This window comes from Athene noctua, chromosome 14 (assembly GCF_965140245.1).
Source record: "Athene noctua chromosome 14, bAthNoc1.hap1.1, whole genome shotgun sequence".
NCBI classification, from domain to species: domain Eukaryota; kingdom Metazoa; phylum Chordata; class Aves; order Strigiformes; family Strigidae; genus Athene; species Athene noctua.
This window is the reverse complement of record NC_134050.1, coordinates 4,219,676-4,241,880: the sequence shown is the minus strand read 5'-3', so window position 1 is coordinate 4,241,880 and position 22,205 is coordinate 4,219,676. Positions and strand designations below refer to the sequence as shown.

The 22,205-nt window shown below is 34.6% G+C and overlaps 1 protein-coding gene across 2 annotated transcripts in view; it reads left to right on the top strand.

Moving 5' to 3' along the window:
• ELP4 (elongator acetyltransferase complex subunit 4) overlaps window positions 1–22,205 on the top strand; it is a 142,596-nt gene that overhangs the window by 31,802 nt on the left and 88,589 nt on the right. For both annotated transcript variants that reach the window (XM_074918119.1, XM_074918118.1), the window contains exons 6-7: window positions 9,007–9,091; window positions 14,436–14,624. In XM_074918119.1, the coding sequence (XP_074774220.1) occupies window positions 9,007–9,091; window positions 14,436–14,624 (274 nt within the window). The remainder of the gene's footprint in view (window positions 1–9,006; window positions 9,092–14,435; window positions 14,625–22,205) is intronic.

Below are 22,205 nucleotides of genomic sequence, written 5' to 3'. Positions count from 1 at the left end.
ATAACATTGTTTATGAGTAATGAATTAAGAAAGACCAAGAGAAAATGAGTGACAGTAGCGAAGACTCATATTAGCCTGTAGCACACATGTTCATTGTATCTTTCTTGGAGACATTTCAAGTCAAGTCAAACATCAAATATGGGCTAGCAATCTCTTTGTTCTGCCCAGTCACTTAATTTCTATAATACCTAGTTTTATAGATCCCAGTGTATAGGGCCAGCTCCTGGAAATGGTAGTACAGTATGATTTATTGTGACTGATTTTCATTACAGTACACTCAAATATAAAAACTGAGATTCATGAAGGAAGTGCAGTATGAAGCACCTTTCTTAGAGCTGTAGAAAAGAAAAATCCAAGTCTATTTGTAATTTACTTCTGTGTTAGGTGTTGTGATGTTTTAATAAAAAATACACTTTCGGGAGAAAGCAGAGAACTTGCATTTTTTTTTTTCTATAGTAAATATTTGAACCAACTTTATATATTATGTTTATTTTTTTCTTTTAGTAACAGGGCTGTACAGGATACACAAAAGAGATAGGTTGCAAGTGCTTATATTGTTATTGAGCAATATAAGTCCCTTGTCTTTTCTCTAGCTAACTGGAATGTCTCATGACTCTGGGCTTAGTTCCATTAACTGTATGGCTGTCCAATATTTGTACATTTTACATTAAAATCAAATTAACTTGTATGTGTAGTATAGGAAATGGACTTTAACTTTTATGCATTTGATTTTATAAGCCTCACTTAACTATGATATTTTCCTTGTGGACTATACTGACAAAAACTCATCATTCTTACTGTATGAATTCTTACTTTTAGCTTTAATCAGACAGAAAGATTAGATTTAGTTAATTTGCTTGGCAAATTGATAGAGCAGAGTGATGAGGTAAGGAACATGATCAGATAAGGATGGATTTTGGAAGTCTTATCTTCTTTAATTCTCCTTGCACCCACAACGTGGGTCTCCTTCAAGAAGCTTCTCCTGAGGAAATGAAAGAATTGTATTGTTGGGAGTAAAGGCAGGTCCCAAGGTAACAGACAAACACCATCTAAACGTTCTTTTCTTAGACCACAATGCAGTGTGATAAGGAATAGGGAGGAATACGGAACACATTAGGAACAGTGAACTCTCATACAGAAATCTGTGGGAACTGTGAGGAGATATGTATGACTCTCATTTACAGTAGATCATTTGTTTTCTAACCTTAATTATGGTCTTTCTCGACCACAAACACCACCGGTTTTGGATTCCCTGTAGTAAAAAGGTTGCACTAGGTCAAGGTTAAGACAAGGTGAGAAGAATTTTTCAGAATTACAGCCTCTGAAATAAAGCTTATTTCTCCATAAAGAAATTGAAGATTTAAATTTCCCATAATTACAGTCATTCAATTTTGAGACTCATTTTTAAAATAAGCTGAATTAGAATTAAAACTTCTGTTCATCACTGTTGTACAACTGGAGTTTTTAAAAAAATTATGGAAGTAGAGAAAAGCTACTTTTCCCATTACCCCAAAACCCGAATTGATGTGCACCAAGCACAGTTGGTATCAGCAAATTGGACAACCCAATTTACGTAAGGAAAGGCCAGGTTAGAAAATGCATTAATGTTTTCAATCTGGGACCCAATGAAGTTCATCATTAAAATGTAAAGAATTGTCCAAGTTCCATAAAGTCAAAAAGGCCAAAACAATGCCTGTCTTTAAGGAGAGAAGGTGAAGACATCTGTGGGATAACTACTGTGTTCTGAAAAATACCAAAAAATTAATATCATCTATTTTTAAGCTTCTAGGGTAGTTTCACCTAGCATGTGTTTCCTTTGTTTGCTTATGAGTATTCGACTGGAGTAGAGTCAAAAGGCTCTAAAATAAAACAGGAGATATTCTGCATTGATGAAGTCTGTTATCTTGTCAAAGGAGGAACCTAGACTGGTTTGACAGTTTTCTTTTTGTCATGTTGATTGTTAAATCCTTATCTTCTAAATAAGCTGTCACTGAGTCACAGTTGAACCTGAGTGAAGTACCAGGCTTTATCACAGTGTTGGGTCTGGTAATAATCTAGTACTAATTTGGCTTGATATGTATCCTGAGCAATGGGTGCAGTCAATCATAAAGTTGCGGTCATAATGTCAAACTTGGGAAAAAGTGGAAGGAATAATTGCATGCAGATTAGATAATGGAATTAGAATTCAAGAAGATTTAGGTCGGTGATCTGGAATAAACTATATGGAATTCAGTGAACACATGCCAAATATCATACTAGTAGGAATAATTAGTTGAACAAATAAAAAATAGTGTAGCAGGTCTCCAGAAGAAGACCTGGGGTTATAAAGTATCTTGAACATAAAATATATTAGCAGTGTTGTGTGATTAGTGCTACCAAGAATTTTAAAAGCATGGAGGTGGTAAACTGGAATTTAATGTGGAAGACACGCAAAGTACTTCTGTTCTGCTCAGCCATTACCAGGCTGTCCAGTTTTTGATAGCATCCTTCAGGATGACTCTTTATCAGTTAGAGAAGGGTGTGAAGATGGATATACATCTAGAAACGGGACGTATGGTCCGTAATGGGAGAATGGAAGTCCTTAGACAAATTTAAGCACATTAAAAACTGACATACAGAAGGTAGTAACTCTGCTGTCTGCTGAGGGTAGGACAAGCAGTAGTGGGCTACTTTAAACTGTAGTAGTAGAAATACAGGTTGGGAATGAGATATTTTTCTAATGATTAGCACAAGGAGAAGTTGCCTTGCAGTTGGGAGTAGTGTAGAATCTCCATCATTGAAAATTTCTAAGGACAAGTTAGGTAAATATCTGTCAGAGATGGTTTAGATGTAGTTCATCTTGCCTTGGGGCAGGAAGATAGACTACCTGACCTCTTGAGGTCCTTTTCATTCCTATCTACAGTGATTCTTTAATACACATTAGTCACAGTGTATTAAATCCAACACTGAGTATGAATGTTACCAATTATTTCACTGGTCTCAAAACATTTATGCTTTTACAGAAACCCAACAGACTTGTACTGTATTTTTTACAAATATTGTAATGGAACTCTGAAGGAAGGATTCCTTTCTCAAGGAATGAAAACAAGCTCACAGCCCTGTCAGGGTGATTTCATTACAGAAAGTTTATAAATGGGAGAGGGAAAGGATATTATTTTGTTGGCATCACTGCTTGGAAGATCAACACAGTGCTTCTGGCTTCTAAAGCTAACTTCAATTTATTATAGAATAGTATAAATTTCTGTTCTCTTGGTTAACTAGACAATGATTTGAAAGAAAGTAATACGGTAGTCTCAGTTAACCCTTCCTATAGAAGCCAACAATTTGTATTAGATCTCATCTTTGATGAGACCTGAAGGTCCCACTGAGAGCTTGAGCTAACCTCTTTTTGTCCTGGGTTCACCTGGGATATAGTTAATTTTCACAAGAAGCTGGGAAGGGACACAGCCAGGACAGCTGGCCTGAACTAGCCACGGGGACATTCCATACCATATACATCATGCTCAGTATATAAACGGCAGGGGGGTGACTTGAGGGAGGGATCGCAGCTCGGGAATGGGCTGGACATCGGGTGGCAGGTGGTCAACTGTTGCACTGTGCCTCACTCACTTTGTATGTTCTCTTATTAGTATTGTTATTACTATTTCTCCTCTCCTTGTGTTGTCCTATTAAACTGCCCTTATCTCAGTCGACGAGATTTTACCTTTTTCTTCTGATTCTCCTCCCCATCCCACCAGCAGTGCTTAGTTGCCAGCTGGGCCTAAACCATGCCACTTTTACTCTGTGTTACAGTGAACTAGGAGCATGGACATGGCTAGTTAGCATGTCTTCACTTAGAGGGTATAATTTCTTAAACACAAAGTTCTCAGACTATGGTCTTAGATGCATAGCCAAAAAACCACCTGGTCACATAGTGCTAATTACCTATATAGCATTATGAAATCTCTCTAATCTATTAGGCTGACAATTCCTCAAAAAAAGTACTGATAGCCTGGTATGAACTAAAAAAAATGTTACAAAATTACTTGAAAAATCTCTAAAATATTATTTTTTCAATTTAATTTATTGAAAGAACACAAATCATTCAAAAATGAGGCATTTTTAAGAAAGGGGATAGTTCATTATTGAAATAATTTACATTAACAGGCTGTTTATTATGGGATGTTTGTGAAAGATTTCATTACTTTCTATAAGGGTATACTTTGCAAGATATGTATCAGTGAAGACATTTCTTAATGCAATTTTCTCTTACATCATGTAGGAATGCAGACCAAAATCAGTGGTGTGGTTTGTGGCTTTTTTATCTAAGAATTATCTGCTTTTGTCATGAATGTGGAAGTTGAGGAGAAAGTGGAAACTGATAGTTTTCCCTAGTATATAATTTTCCATAAGTAAATGTTATTGTTATTGATGGATAATACCTCTTTATAGTATCAGAAGTCACAAAAAATTAGGAATTAGTGAACTAAAACAAAGAAAAACTCTTCAGTCTTCTCAAAATTTCTTCACATTATTTTAGCTAGCATGATACATTCTAAATATTTGTAACGTAGGAGAGCACAGCATGGTTTTAGTTCAGAGAAATAAATTTATTAAGAAATAAATTGTCATAGCCCTGTAACTACAGCCAGTGAAGAGGCACTTTAAATTACATAGTCATTGTGGAAAGTGTACTGAACCCAACATACACACATTCTGTATTGAGGTTATAAGCTATATGTTCTGCAATCACAAGCTAGTAATTGTAAAGAAATATTTTAGAAGCTCAGTATATTTTTTTAACTGCACTTTTTTTGAATAAATTATCATAGGTACTCATCTGAGCAAGGTGTTCCCTAAGTGTTTTACTTTTTGGATGGGTTTTTTTCTGTTCCTGGTAGAAATCTGCTACTTTTGTATGTAATTAATGTTCCTCAAAGAATGTACTTAATCTATAACTTGTTAGATGCACTTAGAATTCAGCTTGTTGACCAGCCTTACTTTTTCCTTTTTCAGTGAGAGGGTGACTAGATTTGGAGGCCATAAGTTTCACTTCTCCTCTTTGAAATTTGGTTCTCTTCCCCCACCCTTCTTTTCTTTGGGAATGGATGGGAAACAAGAACAATCCTTTGCTCTCCTTTCCTTTCACCACTCTGGGATGTAATAACAAAGAATAGATTTTACAGTTAAAGCAGAAAATATACAAGAAAAGCAATGTACCACAGTTTCCTGTACAGTTTATACACTCCTGACAGAAACAGTGAGTACAGTGAACATATATTTTACAATCCTTGGAAAACCAGTGCTGCATCTTTTAATAAGCAAGGTCCTTTGTCGTAATGTGTTGTGGCATAAGAACATGTGTTTGTAAAAAGGACCAAATCATCTTGGTGCTTCTAATTCTCCAGCATCATGTTAAGAAACCTATTTTATTTAAACTGTTCGTCAGTGAGTGAACTGTCTCTGAAATTGTAGCTAATGTCTATTGCAAGATAATTACAGTGCTTCCCTTTGCAGGATCAGAGGGGTAGAGGCTTTATTTGGGTCAGAAACTATTGGCCCTTTTTAGAACTCTATGTCCCTCTCTTCCTATCCACACAAGCACTTGGCTTCTTTGTGGACTTGCAAAGAAAAGAGATTCTATGACTAATTAGACAGAACTAAGCTATTGACTGGCTTTTACTTTGCAATTTGGATGTTATATACATCATTTGTTCACCTTAAAGTTTGAATCAGTCTTTCTTTTCTTTCCTGTGCTTTTGCACATGTGTGTGTGTCTGCTTGCTCTCCTTTCTGCAGTTCTGGTACCTGATGGCTAAACTAGATTACAGGTCCTGTTTTGGATAATCACTCAAGATAGGTAGAAGATCACTGGCCCATGATAAACATTAAATGAAAGCAGATTGGGAAATCTGTTTTCCTAAAGGAAGTAGTAAATGGGACTGGGTGTTTGGTGGCAAAAGAAGGCATAAGCCTTCTCTTTCTTATTTTTAATTTTAGGGAAGGGCAGTTGTGTCCTGGCCCTAATGCTAGGACCAGGTTAATGGGGTTTTGCAGATGACAGCAACTGTTTTCCAGTTGTTGTTGCTAGGATATTCTGATGTCCTTTTCGTTGCATTGCTAAAGCTGGTACTTAACAGGAAGACAGAAATATCCTCTGTGATAACTCTGTGCATCACAGAAAAGACTTACTTTCTACCCTTCTACTTCTACCCTCGTTGGTCATTTGCATTTACCAAAAAAGGAAGTTTGATAATCAAGGGAACTAAAATAATGAAGCCGTAGTTTTTCAATAATACTCGTAAGTTTTACCTTAAGAATGTATGTGCTTTTGACAAAGAATAAATTTGTCTAGAGTCTAGATTTACCGATAAATTTAGATAAAACAGGTTTAACTGTTGTGCCTAATGGGGTCTCCTTATACATAATAAGGCTATTTGTCATACCCTTGATAACCTAACCTTTGTTAACTGCTTAGAAACTATCAACAGAGAAGTCAGAGGCTCCATTGTAACTAGGATACCTTCTTGCCAGCTCCTGCTTTATCCATTACTAAATTGCTAAACAACAAAAAAAAAGGGTAAAGAAGGAATTGTTTAAACTCATTATCAGAATTAAATGGTGTTTAGAATCAAAGCCAAAAAAAGACTAGAAATTAGAAAATAAGAAATATCTTACTTCCCTTCTTCAATATTATGACAAGCATTGCCAGAAGGGTAACACAACTTGTTTTTATAAGTTGTGTTTCCATAAATTTTTCATGTCCTTATTTACATAGCATGGTTCAAATTCAAGTAAACTGTTAATATTTTATCAAGAATTAGGAGAGCATCTTTTTTTTTTTTTTTAATTGATAGACATTACATTATATTCTTTAATTCTTTCTTTGCGGAAATCTTTTTCTGATGGATTAATTGAAGATCTCTTTTATTTGTTTGCTTTCATTTTGGGACCCTTTAATTCTGCTAATGCTTTAGGTATTTTATTCTTTTATCCACTAACTTTTAAAAGCAAGTTAGTAACAAATCAGGAATTGGCAAGTATTGTGATTGCAGTATATTCTCTGGCATCACTATAGATAGCATGGTAATGCTCATCAGCAAAATAAGTGATAGATACACAAATTTGAAAATGTTAGTTTTCTTCCCCTCCACCTACCCCATGAACTGACACCTGCAAGACAGTATAGGTATAACATTTAACAGCCTTCCTTTTCCAGCTAATTACTAGGAAAATAATTGACTTTATAAGTGAAAATTGACTCTTTCTTTTCTGTTTGAGATACTCTTGTATAGCAAGGCAAACTTGACTTGTTAAATGTCATGTTGAGATTATATATGGCCATTTATTTTCAGCTGTGAATGTCATAGAGAGGATTAAATTATTAAGGTACCTCAGTTTAACCAATAGCTTTCTAGGATACTAAATCTGAAAACAAATAAACAGTTTAATTTGGAAACTCTCCCCTTTATTTGTATCCAAGGTCATCTCATAATGTTTTCTGACACTGAGTATTTCAAAACTTGAAATTATTATGACTATATGACTTTTTAGATTATAGTTGATAACTTAAATATATCATTGGGGGGATTGGGTTTGGGTTGATACCGTTTTCTTGGAGGAAATGTAGAATTCTGAATTAAAGCAATGGGGTAAACGACAGATGGTTGCAACTCTTAAGCACTTCTCAGGAAAGTTGTCTCCTGTGCAAAATTATGAAAGCAGGTTTATTTGGGTTTGTTTTGGTATTATTAGTAAAATGCATTTGGATAATATTTTTGGTTCTTCCTAAAGTAATGGAACAGTTTCATTAATGTTTGGACCAGGTGATCTTTCAAGGTCCTTTCCAACCTGGACTGTTATCAGACCAGACACGTAAATTGATTAGAGCAAGAATATATTTAGAGGCAAAATTTTCAAAATAACCTGTCATATTTCCCAGAAAGTGCACAAAAAGGTTTGAAACCACAACCCTTGATGGTAATTAGTGGGACTAGAAGGGAACCCTGAACCTAGAAAAGACAGAATGGCTTAAACTCTTAGCTGCAGTGAGGAACCTACATCAAATCCAGACACACAAGCCAGTATGCACTATGGGATTTAAGAAAACAATATGTCTCTCTTAAAAGCAAACAACTGGCTTGCTTTTTTAAAGTAAAGATTAGGACTTTCTGTCCATTGTGTTTCCTAGCCTGTGGACTGGAGAGCATGGCTGGCGTGGATATCTGAAATGCTTTGAATGTGCAGGAGCTGGACCTTCTAAGACTTTGACAAGACCATTTGCTAAACTTTTCTTTGAAGTCTGCTTAAATCCATTTTTAGCCACTGATTTGCCTTTTTAAAAAAATTTTATGTTATATTTTCTAAATAATACGTAAATTCTACCTCACAATTCTGCTGTCATGCAAATAAAACATTAATAACACCTATAGTATATAGATACAAAATAGAACTGTAGCATAGCAGAATATATCTTATGCTCTGGTGTGGTATCAAAAAAAAAAACTAAAAAAAAACCCAAAAAACATTAACTACATGAACTTTTTAATTGTGAAAATGTGTTTTTTGTTAGTTTTGACTGTTGTAGCAGTTTATATGGAAGTTTTCAGTAATAGAAAGTTCATCAGGACGTAGATTAGGTATACTTGGAATAACAATTGGGTAGATCTTTGTCAGTTATAGAAGATTAGTACTGTGCTATAATGGTTTCAACTTTAAAATGATACATTAAATCATTAATCTTCTAGATGTAAGTGAGCCTGACATAATTAAGTTATCTTAATCCCGAGAGATTTTAGCTTTCACTAAATGTCTGAGCACAGAACTAGTTAACATGAAGCAATCACAACTGCTTATAATGTCAACTTTATTCAAAGAGGTTTGGATTTTTTCTTCTATAACACTTTTTTCTGTATGACACTTTCGAACTGAAAGCTGCATCTACTTATATTTATTTTTAAAACAACTGTTAGAGACATATAGCAGAGTATTAAAATCAGTTACTAAACTATTTCTTCTTACCAACAGTGATATGAACAGTGCTTACACAAGGCTGCTTCAGTCCATTCAGAGGATCATTTACCAGGAGGGGTTTGATGGCTCTGATCCCCAGGTACTGAAGACCCTCATACTCTTCTATAATCCTCTGATGTTGTTTTCTGAATTTTTAAGGGTGGCACAAGAAGGTCTTGGGCAAAGTAACAAGGAACAAGCTGTTTCTAAGCATTGCTAAAGCAAACAAGCAAAGTAAATAGTGTGGTTCATATTTTAATGTGCATTTGGAATTTTTACCTGTTACAGATACACAGAGCGTGTGAGAAAGACCTGTAAACTAACATTAGTAAAATGCATATTCTGTGCAATTAGCTAATAAATGGATTGCCAAATATAATGTCATTAAGCAAAACACATTTTCCTCTACAGTATTTTTTTCGGACTGTTGCTTTAGCAGTAATGTGTTCCAGACTCTTGAGATTGAACATTTAATCTTAAACTTTCAGATTTCTTCAATGTTGTTTTAACTGGAGTGGAGTGAATTTTTAATGAATTAAATAATGTGCATCTTTAGGTAGTGAACGTTGAAACGCAGCTAAAGAAAGAAGAATGCTATTTCAACTTACAAATCAAAACAGCTTACCAGACTTCTCAAAATCTCTGTACTCTTTGTAAATCATACTGTGGGTAATCAAAAACATTTTAAGCATAATCAGCTGAAAGCCTTTTCTAATTTGAGCAGTGCCTTATCTATTATTCATTGTCATATTCAGTAGTACGTGAGTCCTTTGGAGTTGATGGAAATAAAATAATAAATCACATATATTGATGCTTGATAGGTAATGATCTTTACCGTTGTACGATAGAAATGTTGCTACAGAAGAAGTTCATTAGTAGAGATGCTGGAGAGCCTCAAAGAATATAATACAAGACTGTGTACTATTACCAGTTGAATATTTTAGAAATCATTTTCACAGAGAAGATACTGTTGGAATGGATATTTTCATGTCTCTCTGTATGTTTTAGAAATGTTACCTGCACAGAACACTTGTGTGTAAATTCAGGTTATTTATGCTCAGTGTTTAGCGTCTGCTGAGATTTATGGGAGAGCTTGCCTTCCCTTTGGTGGCAGTGCCAGTCTGGAGGAGTAAATTGGTCCCTGACAGGCACCTCTCCCCGCTCGCTGTGGTAGCCATGGCAACAGGCTTGTCATCCTACCGTAGGCACGGTGCGCAGAGATGCTCCTCCCGCACGGTGACAGGTCCCGGGGAAGCCCGAGAGCTTGCTGGCTGCAAAGAGCAGCGCTGAGTGAAACAAACACCCTGCCAGCCTTCAAGCCAGCAAACAACCTCCTGCTGAAGAGATTAGCCTGGTGTTTCTTATTTTATTTTATATATATATATATATATATATATATATATTCCTGAATTTTTTTTTATGTGTAAAAGGTTATGAAGGTTGATCACAGCCAGTATTTTGGGTTTTTTTGCTTGCAAGCAGGGAAGAATTAACCATCATCAATAGTTATTTGCAATACTTGTTCATTGCTACAAAATGTCTTACTAGTGTCAATAAAGCAAAACCAGAACCTTAACTCAGATGAATTTAAAAGTATATGTTTGATAAATGATATACATAAGTTTCTGAGGTGAAGCTTTAGAAGTTAGAAAGAGCCCTTTTTCAGGCCTGTTTATCCATCTAAAAAGCCATTAGCACTTGTGTAGTTGTTTCTGTTTCAAGGGAGACAATGCATATGATTTCCTGGAGCAATTTCTGTTACTTTAAGTTTCCTCTTTTCCCTCTGCATCACCTTTCTTTGTACACTCATTTTTGTACATTTAGAAGCAGTATACAATACACACTTCTTCAAAATATGTCCAGAGTTGAATGTAGTTATGGCCCAGAACACACCTTGGATCTTGTTATTTTCCAAATCTATGAGAAATTCACCTCTGGGCTACTCTGTATTCCCTTCTATTTACTGAGACTTCATAAGTACTTTCTAAGTAGCCAGATGCGAAGACTCTGGAGTAAGGACCAGCCTGTATTCTTCTGGAGCTGTGTCCTTTCCTGTATATAATCATAATACAAGGTTCTGAGAATTTTGTGCATGTATGCTGTCTCACCTTTGGGCAGGTCCTATTGGCAGTTTTCATGGAGTCTGGAGAAAACTGCAAGAGCCAAAATGTAGCAGGAAGGTACATGAACTTTCAAGAGATCTATGTACTGACTTTAAGTAGATTCATTAATCACTGTCTGTGAATGACAGAAGCTGGTGCCATTAATGCTTCATTTTTTGTTCTGTGAAGTATAATCCTTTCAAAATCTGTAGACTATAGAGGTCTATAGAAATGTGTTGCTTGTTGGATCTGGATTCAAAGGAAAAGTTTAACCTGGCTAGTAAAACTTTCAGATATTTTTGGGTACTTTCACATCACTATGCCAATGATACTTAGACTTACTGCTCCTTTTTACTAGTATTTGGAGAGGAGTGTGGGGAAAAATCAGCAGAATGTGACTCATCCCAGCTAACAGGTTTAACACTATTAGGAAAATTAGTGAGAACTACTGCTAGAGGTTTAAGTAGACCTCTGATAAAATGGTCAGGCATCTCTAGCATCTAAGTATGATTAGTTAACATTAGTTTTATAGGATCATCTGCTGTTGGCCATCATAGGTTGACTGTCTTCCATGACTTTGTGGGCCTTAGGACAGTAATTCCTGATTGAGGTATTAAACTACAGAAAGGTTTGGTTAACCAAAGCAATTACCTGTTTGTTCACACTGACTGGAACATCTTTGCCAAGATCTATTTGGAAATTCAGGGTATGAATGACCTATAACCAAGAAGTATGAGCATTAGTTTTACATCCTTTCTAAAACCTCCTAGTAATTATTTGCTGCTGATCATTAAGTATGAATCCTTTATAAATTGAGTGTGGTTTTAAGTCATTCAGAATAGCCTTTGTTTGTTTCAGAACACTAGGTTTTATCATGTTTGACAACAGAACTTTCATAGGCAAATATATTTACTTAACATTTCTTTGGTATACTTTGGAGCTCAAGTGGGGTGATTGTCAAGGTTAATAAAGTTGGGGGGCATAGCTTTTTTTTTGCTTGAAGTTGGATTTTTAATTCTTCATAATCAGAATTCTTGCTGCCAAAGCAAACATTGTTGCAGAAATTACATGAAAAAGATAAAAAAATAAAAATCAAAACTTCAAAACTAATGAGAATATAAAAGATCTAGTGGTATATCTAAAAAACCATTATCCTACTAGTTACTGCAGGCTTGTTACAGAATATTAGACATGCTTTTCTTATATTTCAGTTATGGAATTATGGAATAAGCCATTTGTCAGGGCCTTGTGGGCCTGACAGAAATATATCGGTAGAAATTCTGTTACTGGCCAAAATAAATACATCTGATATTATCTGGTGTTTGAATAGCTTTATCTTTTGCAACTCTTATGATATAATACTGTGAAACAAGCCTCTGTCATTCCTTATCCAATAAGAGAGTGATATTCTGATACAATTTTTTCTCTGTATGTTGTTGTTATGGATGTTCTTGATAAGAAAAAAATATTTTCCTCATTATTAAAAAAATCTGTAAGTTTTATATATGTTTGCTCTGAAATTTTGAAATGCCAGAACACTTTATGGTCAATATCCAATATATCCGGATAAAATACTTTTTTAAATTCCAGATTTTGTACCATTGCTTAACCACACATCAAGAAATGCGCAAATCTGCTCTAAAGAATATTAGACTAGTTTCTATTTTTCCTATCCCTTTTAAAACTCTGAACATCCAAGCCTAACAATTATACAGAGAAGTCAGATTGTGTCGTATTATCCTGTAGTATTATCCTGATCTTCATGCAGTAGTGTAAAAAGTTTAACTTTACATAAATCAAGCCTAAAAGCCTGCAAAGCCCAAGACTAAAGAATCCACCAGAGTTTCACGAAGGTTGTAAGCAAATTGGCAGATCAGCTCACTGCATAAGCTGTAAGAGGTGGATGAGTGCAGAGCCAGTGGTACTAACCATGTTTCACAACTCAGGCTCTGTCTTCCCAATACAGAGAAGGAAGTATTTATAGGAGTAGCCTCTTGTCTTGTCACAAACTTTCCTCTGGATTTCCAGAGCAGCTGTGCAGTGTTTTGTGCTTGATAGTTACTGTTCATTCCATCTGGTGGAAATTAATATCTACAGTTTATCAAAGCACTTTTCTGTAATGAAAAAGGCATTAGACGCTTTTATTTATTTAAACGAATATTTTTTTATATTTAAAAAAAAAACAACCAAAAAAAAAAAAAACAAAAAAACAAAACAACAAAAAAACACCCAACCAGCCTTCAAATATGAGCCCTGAACTCTAGAAACGTGTCTTTGATCACCTTGTACAGGAAGTCTTTCAACAAGGGTGCTTATTGTCTCCCTCTGAGCTGCTGATAGCAAATATACCTAAAAATCCTTCTCAAAGATCAGCAGGAAAGGTCACATCAAATAAGCAGAAATAAGATTTGTCATCATGAGAGATGACATTTCACTTTGCATAAACAAATTACAACTCTGGCTTCATAATCTGCCCCTTCAGAAAAGGGGCTTTCTCTTAGCCACTGCCTCTGTTGGATGCTCTTCTGCCAGCGTACTGCAGGGCAGCAAACAGTCTTTGGGTAGGTAACACAGGAGGCTGTTTAGAATTTTAATGTCAAAACAGCTTAGATTCTAGTACTCAGTAGCTAGCTAAAGCAGCTCCAGAAACACTCATGTCAAGGACTTTGAGAAAAGTGTAGTCCTTAAGAGACAATCTGCTGATGTCTCCATCAGACTCTTTCTCCATAGCTGTGGGTAAACCTTCCTTCGTTAGTCGGAAGGAGTTGACAGGAATGTAGATGGTAGAGAGAATTCTAAAATAATGAAAGGGCCATGCGTTGGTGAGGTAGGCCACTGACCTTGTTCATTTAAGTAGCAGAAAAAGTGAAACTGATACAAACAGTCAGAATAGTCAGGTTATGAAAGTAACACAGTTGAAAATAGAGGGAAAAGTTGTGTTTGATTACTCTCAGGCCCTTCCAGCAGACCAGTTTAGAGCTGGGAGAAGAGATTCTTTTGTGCGTCAGACAGGGATGAAGGAGAGAAAGGAAATGAAAAATCGTAGTATGATTGGATTTTGTGTCAAAATGTACTTACATTTAGCTGGTTTTAAAATGCAAATCAATAGTTTATTTCCATGCTGCCTCTTTCACTTGTACTTACTTATCTGACATAGCATGATAGTGAAAAAAATGCCATTCCATTTGTAATTTTTATAAGATCATCTGAGATTAAACTATGATTATGTAAACTACATAATTATTATGGATATGAATTCTATACATTGTATTTTTAAAATATATTACATTACGTTTTCCTCTTAATGTTTAAAAAATAACAAGTGGCTTTTCTTTTCAATAGAAAAAACAAAAGAATATTTTGCGGATAGGAATCCAAAGTCTGGGTTCCATGTTGTGGGGTGACGACATCTGTAGCAGTGATACTCCTGAAGATATTCATAGCCTTACAAAATTTCTGTATGTTCTCCGTGCCCTCCTCAGAAAGTCTTTGTCAGCCTGCATCATCACGGTGCCTGCTCACCTTATCCAGGTAGGAACACTGTCCTTACTATATTTCATAGCTGTCATATCAGTTCACAGAAATTTAAAGTTTCTGTAAGAAACTATAGTAAGAAAATAAATGCAGTTTTGGAAATTTTGAAAACTCTTGTTCAAAGGTTTTAAACATAGCTTCACTGTAGTGTTCCTGTGCTTTTGTGGGACAGTTGTTCTGCAAAATCTACAAAAACCTAAGCACAAAACCATTTTAGATACAGTTATGCCTTATGTGGCTATTAGTCTGTTTTGAAAAACTATCAAAATTTCAGAAACTGTAAAAAAGCAAAGACAATTCTGCTAGCAATCTCTTTTTTCATTTTTTTTCTCCATGCACTTTTTCACTGCCTTCAGAACACTATTTAGAGTTTCAGTACAAGATATTTCAGTCCACTGTCTTCATCTGTCATGCTCATTATTTTGATGTGTGATCATGTTTTTAAAGCCAGAAATTGAAAGATACAGGTTTACTCTTTAATTCTAAATTCCTTTGTATTGGGACCGGGAGTAAGTCAGTTATGGTGTCAGAGTATTTTTCCCAACTGCCAAATCAGAAGCTGCTAACCACACCTTTCCTGAGAGTATATGGAGACTTAAATGTATCTTCTAGAAATAAACTTCTTTAGCAAAAGGAAAAATGTAGTCTTTTTTTCTGCAAGTGGTAATGTAACTTACAAAAGCAAAATTATTATTCACAATGAACAGAGAACCTATAATTTTAGATATTAATTTGATGTGATTATAGTAAAAAAGTACTGGATAAAACCTCGTATTATGCAAAATGTTTTCATAGTAGATGAGTTTATCGTTAGATTAAGTCCTATCTTTGATAGGTACGTGACTCTCACTCTGTATTGCATTTTGTAAAGGTGTTTGAATACCTTGCAGATGTTATTTGTATAGATACCTGATGCTCTTACTGCTTTGAAAATAAAGAAACTTTGTTATCTGGTTTTACCATTGTGATCAAAAGTATATGAATATTCCTTTTACAGGACAAGCCTCTATCTCCTTACTTAGCTATTTTTACATATTAGATGGCAGTTTTCCTTCAGAAGGATTGACAGTAAAATTTAATGTGATGTATAGAATTTGTGAATGTAAAACTAGCATCCTTCTTTTTACCCGTTGAAATTACCTGTGCATAATTGGGACATACAATCAGTTGTATTGTGGGGTTTTTTACACATTATGTCAAAAAAAGGGTGTGATAATATTTTAGAGAAGTCCAGAAGTGACTCAGAGAAACAATCTGAAGGACTAAGTTTTTTGTTTGTTGCAAACTTACCTGGGAAGTTAATTTTGGTTTTGTGTTTCTAAATTGAATATAAATCAATGCCCATGAAGTTAGGATTGAAATTATATCTCTTTTTTTTAAAATGTTTGTTTAATTTTACAGAATTGTTTTACAGTAAGTGCTAGAATATTCTGAATTAAAAAAAAAAAAAAAAAAATCCAGAATCTTTGCTTAGCAGCCTTAAACAAATGAGAGCATTAATTTTTTTTAAATTGTTAAACTTCATGTATCCTTCTTTAAACACTAAACTATGGAGAAGACTGTCATTAGGAGGAGCAAAGCTGCTGAGGGTTCCTTATACCCCACATTACTCAGTTCCCAGAGCCCTGCTGTGTAGTTGTTCCACTCTCCAAGAAGCCTGTTAAAGAGCCCCTGAGAGCATGTGTACAGCCCTCCATGTTAATAGTTAATTGGTGAGGATGGCAAGATGAGAGGACAGCCGAACATGTGGTCTCTCAGGCTCAAGCCATAGACAGACCTTTAGTTATAATAACAGCAGCTGCTCACATTCTCACAACCCAGCTACTCACCATTCTGTTGCTGAGGTTTCTTGCTGGATTAAAAAAGTAAAGAAAATATCTTTTCTTTCTAAGAGAATAAGAGAGAGGGATTTTTTTTTTTTTCCAAGTGCATTTCTGTATATGTATTTAATTTGATCAGAGTAAGTTCTAGCATATGCTTCCTCTGTTGAATCTTAGTCACTACACTGAAGGCAGAGAAAATGCACACTTTTTTTGAAGATTCCGCATTTATTCCCTGAACTCCTGTTTCTGTATTTTCTATATTATTTTTTGTGTCCCAACTGTATTAACTAGGTGATCTACAACTAAATTCTTCACATGGATAATTTCCATAAAGGTAAATTTAAGTTCAAAAATCACATTTCAATCAAGGTTTTGTCTGCATAACACATACAGAAAAATAGTTTCATTTTTACCTGTCTTTGTCTTGAAAAAAAATATTTTTAGTAGTGACTCATACCATATTATCTCTGTCAGCCCCCAGGACTAGTTATTCCAGTGAAAAAGAAATAAAACTCACAATTGTTAGTACTGATTTTCAACAGGGACAATGTCTTTCCAGCCCAGCCCAGTTATATTTTTATATGTATGGTGCATATATATGTATAGAACATATATATATATATACACACAGCTTGAAATTGATTCCTTTTATATATTTTGCCAAATACTTTGCATCTTGCACTGTGACAGGGAGTTCCACAAATTAAATCTACCCAGTTTCTTTCTTTTTCAGAAAGTTTAATTTTGCCTTTACCTTTCACAATTGTTGGCTGATGAGACAATAGGATGAGGCTCCCTATTTTATCTTTTCTGTATTCTGTTTTGTATTTTTTCTCATGCTGCCTCCTTAATCTGTTTTTAAACAGTCCCTTTTTTTTATGTTACAGTAATGTAATACAATAATGCTGTTATTGTTTGTTTGCTTTTTCTGCGTTCTGGTGTCTACTTTGTCTCTTTGATGACTGCTGAACATTAAGCAGTGATTTTGTTCTTGATGCTTTTCCCTCTGTGGTACACATCCACCAATGTTGCTCTTTCATTATTCCAGCTATTCATTGTCCTGGATTTAATAACTTTGAATTGCATCTATCCAAAGATGGTGCTCATTCACCCAGTTGGACAGGACACTGAATGTCTTCACAGTCTTCTGTAAGACTATATTTTGGTAAAAGATGCAAATTTTTAAAATATCTGATTGTGCACAGACTTTTTTTCAGAATAATTTAAAGAAATTGTAGTCCACTAAAGAACACACAGATTCTTTGCGTTTTGTTGATGAAAATTCTAGTGTAAGCAGTGCGTGAAGAAAAAAAGAAAATTCTCTTTTCTCAACCACAAAAATTGGAATACGTTGTTCTGGAAGAGGATTTCAAAAAAATGACACTAAAAACTTACCCAATTATGAATTTTATTCAGATGATGTGTGACAAGTTTTACTTGATTGATATTTTCTACCAATTGAACATACTCTTATCTTACACTATCTGTCAGGTAATAAATATTGAGATACTTACAAGTATGATTAAAATAGTTGATGGAAGGTTATTTTTCAAGTCTTTCTACTGCTTCTTGAAAATGCATTGTGCCTATGAAATCAGATGGTGTATTTGAAAAAGAAAAATTACTTCCACTTTTAAAATCTAGCATTGATGAAGGAGGTCAGACTGAAGAGGGATTTAATTTGGTTTTACACTTTCCAAATTTAAGGAATATTATAAAAATGAATAAGGACACTTTTTCTCTATGTTGATAATCTGTGTGGTTTAGTACCTAATCTAAAAAAAAAAAACCAAAATCAAAACAACTTCTTGTGCTACAGAGTGTGACCTAAAGGACTTTAATGTCACTGTTTTATACTTGCAAAAACCCTAAAATAGAATTCAAAATATTTTCCTATTGTGGTATCTTCTTTAATTGCTAGAAATCATTGGTAAATCAAAAAAAATTTTCCCCCCAAAATACTAAATAATGTTCATAATTCTGTTCCTGTTCTTCCCAATTTTGTATCACTTAAGTAATACTTTTTTTAGTAGGTTATTATTTTCACTGGAAGAAAACGTAACACTTTTATCGAAGCCATCCTTTATTTTGAACTTGAAGCTGTATTAGTGGTAAGGACTAACAACCTTATTAGTCAGCATGTACCAAGGGAAATTAATTGACTAATGAAAAGTCAGTATGAATAAGTCTTGTTGCAGAACCTGTCCTCAGAGTCTAAAGTTCTGTTTAGCAAGGTATTTTCATTATTTTACCCAGTATGTTAAAAAATTAATTTCCTACAATATTCATGTTTTGATGCTTTGAATTCACTGAAGTGCACAAGTTACTGTATGTTTCAGTGTAGGAAAATTCAGAAACAAACCTTTTCACATCCATAGCCTTTTGTGTTCACACTGAGGAATTTAGCAGCTAAACTCGAAGTCAAGCAACAGAGTGCTTTAGAATCCATTGCTGATACAGGATTATAAGATGTGAACTCCCATAGCTTGTGAATTTCTCACAGTTTGAAATCTTTATTCCTATGGCAGGAGCTAAGAGTGATTGTCTGCCTTAGAACTGTAACTTCTGAGAGTTCACAAGTGTAAAATACTGAATAACCTTCAAAGGTGTTTGATGAGGTAGCCAGTGCGCACAAATTTGTATTGAGATCAAATACCATGTAGTTTCTATATCATAGTTAAAGAAGCTTTTGATATTCTCTGCAAAATAGAAACTGAAGTTTAAATGGTCTATACTGGGGGCTTTTACTTGCTTTCTAATGTTGCATGTTGCTTTGTGTTGTATGTGAGAAATACAGTTTAACAACCATACAAAGAAATATTGAGAGTCTTGAGTGTATGACAGATATTCTTGGGTTATCCACATAGTTTAAAAATATTAATATTCTGGTTTGGATATTCTAGACATTCATAAAAGCATCTTTTAAATGATGATCGAGTAGGAAACTGAGAGTCAGAATTTAAATTGTGAGACAGTGAGTAATTTTGTTTCCAGTTTCTGTTATTGTTGATAGTATTTGCTAATCAAGTTGCAGAAGTAATAGAAATATTTTGTTGTTTCATAAAATAAGTTTATGGTTGCCAACAGGCTGTGTTCTAGCTCCACCACTTCTGATTTGGTAACAACTACCCATTTCAAAAACAGAGTATACATTTGAAGCATGGTTTTGTACCCACATGTCAATTGTCTTTTAACAGACTTCACTATATAAATTACATACCTAAACCAACCTTCTCATTTTAACAAATTTTACTTTTTAGAGGGACACTATATACACATCCTCATCAACACATACACATCCTCATCAACACACTGTCTTTAAACCAAAAAAAAAAATCACTTTTCCTAAATGAATCTGTTAAACTTTAAAAGTTAATGAGTATATGCAACATTGCAATTATATTTTATGTTTTGAGTATGTAATCTGAAAATATGCCTATGAAAACTTTTAAAAAATTAGGTAAGATTTAGAACTAAATCTTTCAGCTGCAATATTAGACCTAAACAGTTAAATACCCCATCACAGTATGGAGATAGTCATCTGTTCAAGCATATGGAATCTTTTGGCTACTGGACTAAGTAGTTAATATAATGCCCAGTGTCCAGACATGGACACAACTGTTATGGAAGCAGAAGGGAAGAGGCTCATGTATTGAGCCCATTTGGACACTGATAAGTAAAGATCAGAAGAGTGACTTTAAATAATGCAGGACGAAGTAGTTATCTGCTTTAAGCAAGTCGTTCTTTTAGAAAATGGAAGGTAGTATTGTTTTTCTGAAGCAATATATTTTTTTTTTTCGCATAAGTAGAAGTACAGGTTCTTGAAAAAAATGCCCTGTGAATGTAGCATTAAATATGGGGTTTATCTGTTTTCTGTTGCATTTCAGAACAAAGAATAGTAATTTTGTGAAAAACTGTTTTATATTTAAATTCTTGCATATGTATTTCCCATCTTAAATGATTTTCAAATAGCTAGATATTGAATTTCTGTGCAGTGTTTGCTTAGAAACATTTTTATATGAACTTTTGGTGTTGTTTAAAAACCTTGAAATCTCAGAATCTGATTTTACATCTTTTTGTTTAGACCTGCTCTATTAATTACAATATAATCATAATAAAAAGGAATACTGCATCTTTAATGATGTTTTTGTGCCTGTGTAGTTAAGCTTTAATGCTAGGGAAAAAAAAAGATTAAATTAGCCTTGTAACCTCTTTCTCTTCCAGACTGATGATGGAAAATAAAAGCTCTTAGCCACAGAATGTAACACTTAGAATTAATATTTAATTAGACCAGCAAATTGTACACCGTGGCTGAAAGCTTCCAAAGAGTTGTTAGTGCCACAATTGACCTACAAGTTTAATAATAACTCACTTCTAGGAGCAAGTGCCAGTTCAGCATAGTGGAGCCACTGTAAGAAAGTCCTGTGAGATTAAAATCAGCAAACCAAATGGCAGGCGAGGATTCCTGGGATGGAGCCTTCTGGAAAGCTGGGAGCTGGAGTAGCTTTTCAGCCAGGATTCAGATGAGAACAGTGGGCAAAAAAAGCTGATCCCTCCTGTTCTGGGAGCTTCTGGTTGTAGGCCAAAATCCTAGAACAGATTTTTTTCTAAATGTTCTTACTGCAGCTATTAATTTATATCGCAAATCAAGTAATGAATTACTTATCTGCATCTTTTAATTAAGTTTTAATACAAGCATTATCGCTGAATTCTCTGGCCATGAATTTTACTCATGGAAGAATGGCACTTTTTTGGTATGATGTGTAACTTAGTATGTTTGTGTTGCAGAATATTTCATTTTATAGTACCTTACTGCTACATAAAGGGTTCTTGTTATAGTACGATATGGTGAGCAATTTATCATAATATTATGAAATATGTAAATTAAATACAAAATGTGTATACACTGTAAAACAGAATATTTTGAAGGTTAAATAGCTTAATCTTGCCTTTCATTTTATGAACAATTAAAATATGAAGCCAGTAGTTCTACCATTAGATATCCATGTGAGCCTTTAATTCTATGGCAAATTATTCTAGTGAAATAGGGCACCATAAGTTCAAAAATGTGCAAACACACAGCAACAGACTGAGGAAGGAACATTCTGCATTATTTATTGGCTAGATCCTAAATAATTAAAGAAATGCCTACTCATTAGTTAAAAATTAAAGCAGGTGAGAACCTTGCCAGCAGAGGGAGCAGTCATGTCTTTCCTTGGGTTCCCATCGTTTCCAGCCTACCCATCATTTCCACCCTACCTCTTCTTATTGCCCAGCCAGTTTCCCATCTGGACCTAGCTTTGCCAGCCTGCTCCTGATGACAGCCTATCATTTCATACTGAATAAGGGATTAGTTTTTTGAATTATTTTATATTTCAGAATCTTGCCACTTGATTACCAACATCAGTTAGACGTTCCTTTTGATATTTGTGTCCTATAAATTGAAACAAATAGTGGAAGAACTTTTTTTGGTTACCTGTGTATAAAATGCAATTCACTGTTTAAAGAATGAAAACTGCAGCAGTAGTTAGCCTTTCTGAATTGCTAAGCAAACTGCAATGACATTTTGTTCAGGCAAAATGGCAACAAAAGGAAGTCCTAAACCTTTTTCTTATAATGAATAATTCCCAGTGGAGTCACACATTTTTAGTTAAGCCAGTTGGTCTCAAACACATTAATTTCAGCAGGTTTGTTATGTCTCTTTTGTAATATGACTCTCATTCTTTCAGTCTACTTTTGCACCTGTATTTTATAC